The sequence below is a fragment of the Terrapene carolina genome, unplaced genomic scaffold (assembly GCF_002925995.2).
Source record: "Terrapene carolina triunguis isolate 2854851 unplaced genomic scaffold, T_m_triunguis-2.0 Scaffold96, whole genome shotgun sequence".
NCBI lineage: Eukaryota > Metazoa > Chordata > Testudines > Emydidae > Terrapene > Terrapene triunguis.
Window position 1 is genome coordinate 74263275 of NW_020664447.1, and position 14371 is coordinate 74277645.

General features: G+C 43.0%; 1 protein-coding gene across 1 annotated transcript; it reads right to left on the reverse strand.

Annotated features, from left to right (window-relative positions):
- Positions 1 to 5082: 5082 nt before the first annotated feature.
- On the reverse strand, positions 5083 to 14017 carry LOC112104664 (alpha-1-antitrypsin-like). Its single transcript, XM_024197126.2, has 5 exons — positions 13915 to 14017; positions 11450 to 12141; positions 10367 to 10637; positions 8235 to 8382; positions 5083 to 5458 (listed from the first exon to the last, which is right to left on the reverse strand). Exons 2-5 carry the CDS (start codon positions 12120 to 12122, stop codon positions 5255 to 5257), a joined length of 1296 nt encoding a protein of 431 aa, XP_024052894.1. The 5' UTR covers positions 12123 to 12141; positions 13915 to 14017; the 3' UTR covers positions 5083 to 5254.
- Positions 14018 to 14371: the final 354 nt, after the last annotated feature.

Below are 14371 nucleotides of genomic sequence, written 5' to 3' on the forward strand. Positions count from 1 at the left end.
CGGAAGGTCATTGAGTCCAGCCCCCTGCTTTCACTAGCAGGACCAAGTACTGATTTTGCCCCAAATCCCTAAGTGGCCCCCTCAAGGATTGAATCCTGGGTTTAGCAGGCCAATGCTCAAACCACTGAGCTATCCCTCCCCCCTATATGTATATGTGTACCCCAGACAAATAATTGCAAATTGATATGTGCATGGGTTCATATAATACCCCACTGAGAATTACACACACACAAATACAACAAGGAGTCTGGTGGCACCTTAAAGACTAACAGATTTATTTGGGCATAAGCTTTCGTGGGTAAAAACCTCACTTCTTCAGATGCATCTGTTAGTCTTTAAGATGCCACCAGACTCCTTGTTGTTTTTGTAGATACAGACTAATACGGCTACCCTCTGATACTTGACACACACACAAATGTGTCTCAGGCTTAGTGGACTTCACTTATCAGTATGATGCTGTGTTTCGAATTCAGATATCACTGAGGATAGTGAGATAAATGTCATTCCCTCTCCCTCCTTATCATTATTTTCCAGGCTGTTTTTGTCCCTGTGCTTGCAGACATTTGTTTAAATTAATAAAATAAAACAGAGAACCCTAATGAGAAGAGTATACAGAAATTCTCTAAAAGCCAACCCCTGACTAAATTTCAGGATCAATATTTATTTTATTTCCAGTGAACATTATAACAGGGCAGTTTTCCAATTGGTGTGCAAGCCCCTGGGTGAATCTCATGACAGTCCTTGTGCTGGGGGAAGAGCAATTCTTAATGTTTAGGAACTGTAGTTAATTGCCTTCTTTCCTCTATTTATGGGACAGCCCCATAGCTGAGCTGGGTCATGTGAGAAGCAGTGGACTGTTGATTGGAAAAACACCTGCTCTGTCAGAGATAACCGCATGGGAAGAAAAGACCATGAAAGGACTGGTTGCTGAATTTCCAGTTCTATGCCAGAAGCAGAAGAAAGGGAAAGTACTGGTAATTTGTGGAGAATCAAGAGGAACAATGGCAATGCCGAGGTGGGATAGTCAACGTTGTTATTTGGATTCTAAGTTGATAAAACAGGCAAGGAATAACTCAAAATTTAAGGGCTGAAATCCTGGCCTCATTGAAGTTAATAGCAAAACTCTATAATAGGGCCAAGCTTTCTCCCAAGCATAGACAAACTCTGAAGAAGTCCAGACTTCGCATCTCATGCAAGGACACTGCTGAAGCCTTTTAAAGGGTTGTTGCCAAGGGACTCTAGGTGACCTACTATTTATTTGTGAATTACAAAACTGGGAAAAGGCGGGGTTGTGTCTATGTACTTTGGATTTGTTATAATTCTTCTTCTTCAAGTGATTGCACAAGTGCATTCCACTCTAGGTATGTGCGCGCCCTGAGTACAGTCGCTGGAAATTTTCCCCTCAGTGGTACCCGCCAAGGCAGCTCAAGTGCCCTCTGCTGCTGCGCGCTGATAGCGCCAGTATAAAGCACCCAGCCAACTTCACACCCCTCAGTTCCTCCTTACTGTCTGAGATGGTCTCTGGAACTGCTATCCTTGCTTTTGCAAGCTCTCTCAATGGTCTTCTTCCTCTTTCTGTCCATAGTTAGTTGTAGTTAACTGTAGTCAGTTTTACTCAACTTTAGCTAATTTTAGTGAAGTTCTGTAACTTCTGTAACTTCATGTTTTAGCGGCACCTGTTAAGTCTTTGTGGCAGACCCTGCATCTCTTCTTCCCAGGTCAAAATTACTTTGTTTCTGCCCAGGGTTATGAGTTCCTGTACCCACCCATCCCCCCCACCCCAGATCCCTGATGGTATCCACTGCCAATGAGAGAGAAAGGCAGAGTCATTAGGGTGCAACCTCAAAATCAAAAGACTCAAAGAAATTAGACTTGTGTGGTAGGAAAGTTTATTCTACCGGGCGGGGGGGGGTTACAACTCAGAATTGCAAACCAGTGGGCGCTGCTGGGCAGGTATGATTTTAACATGTGGGACTCCATGCAGAAATTCAAGGACTTGCTCACACAAAAGGCTAGGAAAGAGTTATCCTCGCTCATGGACAAGGGAAAATCAGTGGCAACAGCCTCATTACAAGCTGCTTTGGATGCATCTGACTCGGCAGCCAGGTCCATGGCTTCAGCAGTGACCATGCACAGGAGTTCGTGGCTACAGTTCTTGGGGCTCCCACGGGAGGTCCAGCAAATCCTTCCGGACCTATCTTTCGAAGGAACTTCGCTCTTTTCAGAACAGACCGATGCAAAGCTTCGTGGTCTAAAAGACTCCAGGGTGACCCTTAAGTCCCTTGGATTGTACACACTTGCTCCTTCAAGGAAGCACTACAGGCCCCAACAGCCATCCGGTACTCTACCCTGGCTGCCTGTCAGGATCTGCAGAGAAAGAGAAGCAGGGGTTTTAGTGTAGGCTACCACCCCCTTCTACCTTGACGTCAATCCCTGCCCCACCCAGACATCCAGGGGGTTCTAAGTAGGCGTTTTGATGGGATGCTTGAAGATGCCGTATCAGTTCCCATGATGCCAGACCCTGTTTCTCCTTTATTTGCAAATCATCTTTCCCAGTTCCTTAGTGCATGGTCCAGTATCACCACAGCCGCTGGGTGTTGAGCAGGGTCGAAGTGGGATATACCCTATAATTTATTTTTACTCCTCCTTCTCACCCTCCCTCCCTATCCCTCTTCAGGCATCTCTTTCACAAAGAACTTCTGGTCTGGGAGGATCAATCTCTCCTTCTGTGGGAGCCATGGAAGAGGTTCCACAGAATTTAAGAGGGAACACAGAGCACCAATAGAAATGAGTAGTGTCTGTGCCTAGGAACAGCTACACTACCCAATGCATCTCTTACAGAGACTAACAGTTGCAAAAAACCCTCAGGTTCACGGCTGTTTGGGCCAGCACTAAGTCCGACCAGAGTGTGTGGCCATGGTGGGAGAGTGAATGGCAGCACAGCACTGGAGTTGTCCACAGTGCCAGAGGTGAAAAATGGCCCACGGACTCTACCAAGAGAGACTCTTTATGTCTGACTGGAGAGCCATGTGGCTGAGGGTAGATTTCAGGCTTTGATTTTGTGGTTTCTGTTCATGTTAAACACAAGAGTCAATCTTTTGTTAGCATGATTGGAAGGTGGATTACCGGTTTCCTTTTCACTCAATCTCTAACACTGGACCTCTTGATTTTATATCACAACAACCACAGGCTGCCCAATTATCAAAGCCTTTATACTGTTCAGAAGGGATAAATCACGTGGCACTAATAGGAATATAAGCTAAATAAATAAATTAAAAGGCTGATTTCCCTCTTCCCTCCTCCCCCTTAAGTAAGAATTTGCAGGCTTTGAAATCAGGACTATAGACTAAGGGGCAACTGCATTGGAAATATTCTGACTGCATCTCATCACCTACCTGTGATACTGGGATCGCTTGGCTTTTGCATTACCAGATAACAGGTTATCCTGTTAGATGGCATCTTCACTGTGTGTCGGACTTGGTTCACTTGATTGTGGAGACCCAGTAGATGGAGGAGGAGCAGCTGGCCCACTACCAGGAGGAGTGGGCTGAGACAGCGAGTGTGTGTGGCTGGCTGGAACATCAGATCCAGAAGATACAATACATATGCCTCCCTCCCTCCCCTCTAATCACAGCCTAACCTTAGTGGCCATATACCAATGTAAAGAGTCTAGTCCAGAACAACTCAAGTGAGACACTTTGCATCTTAAACAAAGATCTCACAGAAGCCTTTTGGAATCCTCTGTTGCAGGGGAGTTTGGGTGACTTATGAGTTGCCTGAATTACAACACTGAGAAAAAGTGAAAGTCAATCTGTCAGGCAGGGGTGGCTGGACATGAATGGCTAAAGGAGCTAAACTCCACCAATAATGCCAGAGCTGTGAGCTATATTGTGCTGTATGGCTGAAGTACTGCAGGAAGCAGTATCACTTGTTGTCATAGGGATTTCTGTGAGGCTGGATTTCACCTAGCAGCCTTAGGATCTAGGCTGCAGTTCATCTAGCTGCTCTCTGTAATGCTTCTTGCAGTTTCCAGCTCCTAGAGATCCTGCATATAGCACCTGGGCTACAAGCAATAGAAGGAGGAGGACAGAAGAGGATTTCCAGGCTTCTGTGAAGTTTATTCAGAGTAAAGGGCTCCCTGCTGCCTCTGCTCCTGTTTTTCTGTATCCAGCAACAAGTGTGAGTTGAGGGCGGAGGTTCTGGGCATGGGGGTGGGAATTAGAGTTCTGGAGAAAAGGGGATTGTGAACCTGGTGGTGGCTGTCAGGTTGGAGGGAGCAGGACTATGACCTCTGGGAAAGGTCTCCATGGGCTTTGTATATTTTTGTGTTCTGACCCAGGTGGTGGTAGTTGGGAGAGGGTTTCAGAGCAGAAAGGGGTTGCTATGAGCTTGGGAGGGTTTGGTAGGAAGAAGAGGTGTTCTGAGTCTGAAAGGTATAGGTGGGAATGGTGGGAGTTCCTGAGCTGGGGCTGGTTAGAGGGAGCTGAGCAGATCCCAGGCGTGGGATGGCCCAGGCTGGCAAGGTTGAGTGTAAGGGGCAGTGGAATCAGTTGGTGAATTGGTGAGGGAGGTGACAGGATCAAAGAGAGAGAAATTCAATCTTCTTCCATCCTGCCGTTTAGCTGTGAAATGCCCCAGCTTTTCATTCTGAAAAGGGGAAGGGGTGGGACAGCAGAGAGGATCAAGCAGCTTGTTTTACTTCTGACATCTCCACCAACCTCCCTTATGCTTACAAACCAGCTCCGTGTGATCTCCTCCACCTCAGTGTCCCTTTTGTCAGTTAGAAAATACGATTAATGCACAGAGGGGGATGGAATGTAGGAGGCTAGGGGGGAGGGTATCCTGTGCTCTGCAGCCCCCACTAGTTATTATCAGCATCAGCTACAAGTAGGGTGACCAGATGTTCCAATTTTATAGGGATTGTCCCAATTTTGGGGGCTTTTTCTTATATAGGCACCTATTACCAGCACCCCATTCCGATTTTTCACCCTTGCTATCTGGTCACCTAGTTACAAGGACTTTCTTTCACATTTACCTGAGACGTTTACTAATACATGCCCAATTCACAGAAATACCAGGCTGTTTGTTTGTAGGCAAGGAGTTACCACACTCATGTTTTATTTGTTTGGAATTTATGTCAATTGCAATTTAGTTACAGTCACTGGCACCAAGTGGTCTGTGGTAAGTGCACATACTCCTGGGCATTTAAAAACAACTCCTTCGAAGCACTGGGACATGTACAGTGACCGGACAATTATTTTTCTTTAGGATTTATGATTTTCCCCATGAAGAGGATGCTGCGGGTGGTTTTATCAATAATCAGCATCAGGAAAGGCCGGTTGAACTTAACGGTAGGAGGACTAGGGATGGGAAGAGACGTTAATGTAATTTCCACGACAGTGACTGCTGCAGCCTCGGTACCATTCTCATTAACATCGACCACGGCCTTGTGAAGAGCCTATAAGGAAATAAAGTAAAGATCACAGTGTAAGCATAAAACAGGGAGCAACAGCTGGAGACGAACTTGCTTATATTTAAACCACAGCTGTTAAGAAAGAAGAACAGGATGAGTACAGGATGCCAACACAAAACATAACCCAACCCTACATTCCCAACCCAGGCAAAACTATCTTTGATTTCAATAGGCATTTTGCCTATGAATCTTTGGAAGGGTCAGGCACAACAATATGAATAGATTAAACTGCATGTATCAAATCCCTTGTTCGCTCATCCACAAAGAGGGGGACTCCCTTAATTAATTGTTTAACATTATAGAAGAATTGTCTCATCATCACAAACAAACTCTAGTACCTTTATGCATCAGAGAGTTACTTTGCAGCAGAAAACAGAAGACAATTCAAGATGAATGGTGACAAGCAACATAGGAGGGAAAGGAGCTAGATAAGTGACCTCCCTGGTGTACCTTTGCCTAATACATTTCTCTCTTGGGTACAGTGAATTGGTATTTCACAGTGCAAATGTGAACCAATTTATTTTACTCTTTGGAGCTCCTCTAAGAACTAACACTCACTTTGTTCTCCTTAATGCAACTCAAATTACATTTCCTTATATTGTTTGCAGTTGTAGCTTTGTTCATCCCAGGATATGAGAGAGACAAGGCAGGTGAGAGGTTTCAGAGTGGTAGCCGTGTTAGTCTATATCAGCAAAACAACGAGGAGTCCTTGTGGCACCTTAGAGACTAACAGATTTATTTGGGCATAAGCTTTCGTGGGCTAAAACCCACTTTATTGGATGCATGGAGTGAAGAATACTGTAAGCAGTATATATATTACAGCACATGAAAAGATGGGAGTCTTTACGGACAGTCTCTATGCAAAAGAATAAATGGACAGAAATCAGACATCAAGTATTGTAACATTCAAAAACTAGTAGGAAAGCACTTCAATCTCCCTGGACGCTCAATAACAGACTTAAAAGTGGCAATTCTTCAACAGAAATCTTCAAAAACAGACTTCAACGAGAAACTGCAGAGCTGGAATTAATTTGCAAACTGGACACCATCAAATTAGGCCTGAATAGAGACTGGGAGTGGCTGGGTCACTACAAAAAGTAATTTTCCCTCTGTTGATATTCACCCCTCCCTGTCAGCTGTTGAGAATAGGCCACTTCCACCTTGATTGAACTGGCCTCGTTAGCACTGAGCCCCCACTTAGTAAGGCAACTCCCATCTTTTCAGTTGCTGTAATATATATACTGCTTACTGTATTTTTCACTCCATGCATCTGATGAAGTGGGTTTTAGCCCATGAAAGCTTATGCCCAAATAAATTTGTTAGTCTCTAAGGTACCACTAGACTCCTCGTTGTTAAGGCAGGTGAGGTAAATAGCATTTATTGGACCAACTTCTGCTGGTGGAAGGGACAAGCTTTTGAACTCCACAGAGCTCTTTGTCAGGTCTGGAGAAGGTAACCAGAGTGTCACAGCTAAATACAAGGTGGGAGAGATTGTTAAGCATAAATACATACATATGCTGTAGCAGACCACTTAAAATGAAGTGGGCAATTAAGGGGAAGCAAGCAGCAGGGTGTGTTCAAAGTGTTACATTGATTTTATTGCTCAATTCATCTGTAAGTCCATAGTTCTTATATCCAGCAAACTTATGAATTTAATTTCCCAGGCTTGTCTTTTGAAGGTGTTGGGCAGGTTTCCTTTGAGCATGAGGGCTGAGAGGTCAGATATGGAGTGATCCCTTTGTGTTTGCCCACGGGGGAAAAGGTGTTCTTGTCTTTTTTTTTTTTATAATTTCAAGATCCATGGGTCCTACGCATGTCTATTACAATATATAGTATACCTGCCTCATTACAACAGTTTCTAACACACACTGCTGCTTGCTAGCCCTTAATTACTCACTTCATTTTAAGTGGTCTCCTACAGCATGTGTGTACCGTTATGCTTAATTTGTCCCACCTTGAATTTGTCCAACCTTGTCTGGACCTTATCCAGACCTGAGGCAGAGCTACGTCAAACTTGAAAGCTTTCCTCCTCCACCAGCAGAAGTTGGTTTGATAAAAGATATTACCTCATCAACCTTGTTTTTCTTATTTCCTTCTACTGATTCATGGTGAAATTCTGATACTTACTCTGTGACACCATAGTCCATGCTCAATCTGCCAACTCACTGTATAAGGCACTATTCAGTAAGTGAAAGAGTATTGGGAAGGATGGTGCCACAGACCTCCTGTGTGCCCTGGAGCAAGTCACTCAGCCTCTTTGTGCTTCATTTCTCATCTTTGAAATAGGTGTAAATCCCTACTTCACAGGGGTATTGTACATTAAAAATTATGAGACACTTAGCTACTACGGTAATGAGGGGTCATATAAATACCTATCATAGAATAAGCCTCCCTATTTGCAAACTCTTGCCATACCATTTTACATATTAATTATTTTATGTTAACAATAGTTACAATTGTATTTTTCCCTGTCCTTTTGTCCTTTTCCCTCCCTGATAGTACTGACTTCTACAGGACATTCCAAAAGGTCAAGTAAGCTCGGAGAGCCTTTGTATTAATTATAGTAAGCAAATTAATGCTTAATTTGAGGAAAGACTAAGTGCTAATCTGTGGGTCTGTCCTCCTTATGCTGCAGCATTGTCTCACCTGTCCGTGCTGGCTGAGCATCTTACCAGTGACCTGACTGGAAGCAGGAATGGGTCATTTCAAAAGAAAATAACAGACAAATCCATTTAGCACCATCTGTATTCTACAAACTTACTTTAGACACCTTCAGGTTAGAGTGCCCAGTGATTCCAGAGAGATCAGCTTTGCCAGTGAACACATCGATCACACCCATTTTCTCAAACAGATCTTTGACATCATAGGTACCAGATACAGAGAATATTGGAATGTACAGGTAGATTTTTCTGTTCAAAAAGAAACACAAAACTCTGCTAAACTATTGTCAAATGGGTGGATACTTAAACCTTTGCAGCTGGGTAATGTATACCACTCAAGGATCTCAGCTACCAATGAAGTTGCCTCACAATGCCCCAGTTTGGGAAGTAAATATTATTGTCCCATTTTACAGGTGGGGGATGAAATGGACAGCAAAATTACAATTCCATGAGTTTTATTTTTGTTTAGCTACATGTGGCCACTGTGCTGGTTTTAGAAAACTATTGTTTGGATTAGTTGATCCAATATAGAGACTAGTAAAGTGCATTATCTTATATAGGGCTGGATTGTCCCTACCTCTAACACAGCAGCTCAGGTGAATGCAGGAGAAGTAGGGATTTCCTCACCTTGTGTGGCATAGCAGGGGTACTCCCATCAGAGTTTCCAGGGGATTGCATGGGCTACGTTGGAGATTCTTCCCCCTGGCTCCCTGAAGCAATTGGACTGGGAGAGCATCACATTCCGGGGTGCAATTCAGACCAGTGAGGGGTTCTGTTACCCCTGCCCTGCCACCTTGGGTGCCTCACAATGCTTTGCTGTTGTAGCTTCCAACTGGGGTCTCTCACAGTCAGCCTGCCAGCATGCAGGTCACACTCGGAGCGTCTGTGTAGAGCCACAGCCCTGATCCAGCAACTCTGACTCTGGCAGCCTGTCAGCAGCACACCAGACACACTCTGGCTTCCAGCAGCCTAGGTTACTACTTGCAGAGTGACGCACACTTGTAGTCCTCCATTTACCACCAAAAATGTGTGTTCTGCACTGTCCACCCCCCTCCTGGACAGTTCAGATATATTAGGTCTGTTGCTGCTGTAAGGGAACAATCTCCAACAGTTTGCTCTCTAAATGGAGTTACCCAAATCATTCAGTTTGAATGCAACACGGGGTTAGTTTTGATTAAAGAATGAAACCACTTTATTTAACTACAAAGAGAGATTTGAAGTGAGTACAAGAATAAGGCACGAAAGTCAGAAAGAAAGAGAAAATGCTTTCTAGTAACTAAACTTAACAAACTGGACTTGATTCAAGGTAAAATCCTTGTCACATTTTCCCAGCAACATCACTGACCAAACACTTAAGTCAGGATCTGCCCCCAAAGTCCAAAGGGCTGGTTTCTTTTGTCTCCTTAGGTGAAAGAGAGAGAGATGAAAAGGGAGAGAGAAAGAATCCCTGGTTTTTTGCCCCTCACTTTTATAGTCCAGTCTCTCTTTGAAGTGGATTCTTCTGAGGCTTACGCCTCACAGCAAAGTTTATTTAAGCAGTAAAGAAAGCCATGGGAGTCTGGGGGGCTGAAGGTGGCCCCGTGCTCTTCCTTCTCCCATGTGAATGCTGAAATGCAGGTTTGCCTTGTCTCTCTCTTGCTGTCTCAAGGACTTTATGTACAAGTTATATGTAAATTGAGGTAAACCCACATTCCTTTATTCAAGATAGACCTGCTTAACCACTCCCGCCTAATAGGGGCTATGTGGGTTTGAACATGTCCTACCAACATCATTCAGGGGGAATTCATAACTTTACATAGAATCTTGCTACCTAGATTTAACAGTGATATAATTTACAGAAAGTCATTAGTTTTCAAATGATACTTCACAAGGCATGTTTTGTACAAAGATTATTACAATAGTGTGTAGGGTGTGAACACGGCTGCATTCCATCACAGAGGGGTGCTGAAAGGGCAGAGGAATGGCTTTGCACCTCTATGTTCCAGCCAGCTCTCTAGCCAAAACAGCTGAAGCAAGACGGGCATTCTGGGAGGCATTATGCTTCAGAGGTGTGTGTCTGAGGCACTAATTCTTCCAGAGCTCTCCCTTAGGGCAGCATGCAATGTGCTGCCCAGCACCCAGGGCTGTACCTACAGGCACAGCCTAGCCTTGAATGTAATATTTTGTCTTCATTTCCAGTTCTAGCCTATTTTACAGCAAACATACATAGGCATAGTAGTAGTTAAATGGTTACCTTTCTTGAAGTGATTTTGTCCATTTAGACACAGTTTCTTTCAACAGAGCATCCTCCACCTGCTCCATTTTCCCTTCATCAGGCAGAATAAATAGCGCAGCAGCATTTCCTTTGTATGGGATTTCAACCACCCAGCAAGACAGCTCCTCATCATGGTGTGTGTTATACCTTTTGTCACTGTTCATCATATTAACTTTGACAGATGTTTTTGCATCCACAAAAAAGTCGTCTTCCTTGGTGAACAAATTACTGAAAGGATTTTCCCAATGAGCTGATGACAAAAAGAAAGAATGCCATTGAATATACTGGGAAAGAGAAATTTCTAACGTATATCAGACTAATTTAAATGTAACAACTCTGTATTTGAAGTTTAAGTCAACTGCAAGCTCGTTTGAAAAATGGGACATTTGCCCTGTGGCTGGTTAGCCAGAAAATTTCAATAGCATGCAGCATCTCTGGTGGATGAGATTTTATACTGATTAACAGTAGTCCTGATGAAAGTCAAACAAGTGAAATGAACTGATACTGTGGTTTTCTTTAAATCTGTAGCTTTGAGAAAAGAATAGTGACCAAGTATTATAACTTTCTGTGCTGTTAAACTGAGGCCCCTCAATCTGATAGAGCTCCAGATTAGTTAATAAATCCAACTTCTTTTTCATGTAACCTAAATTTCTTCTACTTACTCCTCGCAGTCTAAGTCTCGAGACATGGGTCTGTCAGAGGGAGCAGAATTAAAAGTGTCAGAGGCCCGGGGGGTGCTATGTGAGGAGGGGATTAGGGCCATGAGGGAGTGTGGGATTGGGGGAGAAGGGCCACAGGAATCCACTTTGGCCTTCCCGCCCCCCTTCTACAAAGGTTCTAGTGCCCTTGATTTAGGTGCTTAATTATAACCAAAATTTCCAATTAGGATGACTGTAACTTTCGGGGAAATACTTAAAAAAGTTAACAAGGCATCAGTCTGAAGTTGGGTAATCTCATAGACCTAATAAGCAGTTGACAAAAAAGCAGTTTATTTGTCTTAGACCACTATCAGAATTCCATAGCTTGTATGTGCTACGTGTACCCATCTGTAGAACATCTTACCTTTAAAGAAAATATAGTTGACAAGAACCATTACAGTGAGCGAATCAAGACCCTTCACCAAGTTGGCAATTTTCCCGTGGGTTTTATTCTCTATGTAATCATTGATCTGTTTCTCAGCCGCTGCAGAATTCTGGAAGTTACTTAGAAAAGCTTCAGACTCATACAGAGTTTTGACATCTTCCAAAAACTTCTCTAGTAGTTTCAGTTGATCATCTATAAAAAGGGCATTTCCCATATTCAGCTGGATCTCATTGTCAGGACGGTTTAACATCTGGATGAGATGATGAAAACCTTCATGTATCTCCCTCTCCTCAATCTCTGTCAGGTTAAAGGAGAGTCCTTTGTGAATTTGACTCAGAGTGGTTGACTTGGCACCTAACGTCAGCATTGCAAAGGCAGTGGAGATGCTCAGAGGAGAGAAGAAAATGTTCTTGTCAGCTGCTTCTGATTTAATCTGCTTGTAGAATCTAAATGCAAAGTCAGCATTGCTAGGAACTACTCGGAGAAAGGACCTGTTTTCAGTTACGACATTGCCTCCAACCAGACTAGGCTGCTGTGGGGGTTTAATATCTGTCTGACCATCCTGGTCACTGTGGTGGTCAGGTACGTGATGAGACAAGACAACAGCCTGAAGCCCAACAAGTAACACACACAGGCAGAGGATGGACTTCATTTTCCTTTGGAACTATTCCCTTGAAAAACAAAAGAATGGAATAGTCATTAGTCATGGAAATGTTTCCTCCTTCCCTGTGCTATTTGTGATCCAATGGTTATTTTTATCTCTCTCCTTATGGCAAGTCCACCTCCCTCCAGCCAACTGGGAGATTATGGGGGGAAAGGGAGTGGGGCTGACCAGAGAGTCACAGGGGTTGGGAGCGCAGGCCATGTTGGGAATCAGAGAAAGGAAAAAGGAGGGGTGGTAGAAGAAGACTCTGGGCTGGATTCTTCACTTAGCACCATCCTCTTTGTGCCACTCAGAGATCCCCCACCTTAGAGTAGAAGTGTTTTGTTGAGGGAGGAAGTTATGAAAGAGGGTGGAATGAGAGTAGGCTGGGAGAGATTTTAGCAGGATGGAGATCCACTATGATGTTCCTCTGCTGCTGTAAGATGAATTAGGGACCTTATGCCCATGGCACAAATTGGAGCAGTACTTTTGCAGCTATAACTTCTGCTGGGGCTTGACAGCAACGATCAGGAACTGGAACTAGTTCCTTGATAGTCCCCCCCACACACTCCACGACACATGCACACACTTCAATGTGTTGCAGTATAATCTGGATCCAAATGACAATATGGCCCGCTATCTAAAGCTGGAAAAAGTTTATAGGGAAGAGCCCCGTCTGGCACATCAAAACTAAGTCACCTATCCCTGACTTTCAGTACTGTAATTTGGTGACCTTTAGCAAAAGGGGATATCAAATGGTCCTGAGCTTTCTGTAGCGTCATAATAACAGGAATAAATCAGCTCTAAATGTTCTTCACGTGTCAAAAACTTAGAGATTTGCCCTTTTTTGTTTTTTATGCTGTCCCTTCTTTTTTCTGACTCTATCTGTCCCTAGGTAACAGGTTTCCCGTTAGGCTTCAACTCAAGCAGCTAGCATGTGCTAAAGACCAACTTGCTTCATTAATGCTAGAGTTTTAAATCATGTTAAAATGTGTTTGCTAGAGCTGGTTGAAAATTTTTGGATGGAACATTTTTCCACTAGAAAATGCTGATTCATCAAAATAGAAACGTTCCAAAGGGTTATGTCAACTCTAATGAAGTTTCATTTAGAGAAGAAATCAAAAGTATTTTTAAAATTTCTATTCTATTCTATATTTATATTTTGCATTTGTTTTCTTTTCTTTTATGCTTTTAAAATTGTTTTGTATTTTCTTTTATGTTCATATTATTTTATAAAACAATATAAGGTAAAATAAAAACAATATAAAAGAAACTAATACCAAAAAGTCAAAACGGAAACAAAATCTTTTAATTTTATCAAAATTAAACATTTCAGATGACGAAAAATAATTTTTTCGTGGGGAGGAAAACTTTGTTTCATGGGAAAATTCAAACTTTTGACTTTTTGTTCTGATTCAGAACGATTTTTTTTGAATGTCAGAATTTTCTGCAGAAGGGAAAATCCCAGTTTCCACAGCTCTAGTGTCGGCTAACACATTCTAGGAAATCCCACACATTTTTGATGTACTCAGGCCATATCTTAACACACTAGATTAATCTAGTCCCAAATTTTCCCAATAATTTTTTTTAAAAATGCCTTCATTCAAAGACCGTTTCCACTAGCGCACCAATTTCTGCTGGCTCATTGGGGTCTTAAGAAAGGCTCCACTCACAGGATAAATTGTAACAGGTATAGTGAACAAAGTCACCCATATTTGAATGAAATCCCATACAATCAACTGCATTTCACACAGCTAATATGAGTTCAAAGCCTCTTTTGAAAAAATATGGCAGTACTTACAGTACAATCAGAAGGATCCTGCTGGATGCATCTAATCTGCACAGCTCCTCGCCTTTTATTTATATTGCCTTAACATTATTAAGCTGAGTGTCCACTATTAAACATTAAACAGAGCAAATAGAAGTTATTAGCAAGGATGCAGAGCAAACAGTGATGAAACTGCTTTTCTGGCATGGAGGGTCAAATGCCCGCTGTTCACCCACATGGTGGAGAATAGAGCCAAAACCTATGGAAGAAGGTAGTAGGGGGCCACATGGAGGGTACTGGTGACTGTGCTGTTTGCTTGCCTCACCCCACCTGTGGAAACCTCTGTATGGAAAGACTTCACGATTAGAGCACCAATAGAAAGAGGGGCATGTGTGCCTAGGAAGAGCTGATCTACGCAGTGCGTCTCTTGGAGAGAGACTAACACTTGCTAGCAAAACCCCACAGTTACACTGCTGTTTGGCTCAGCATT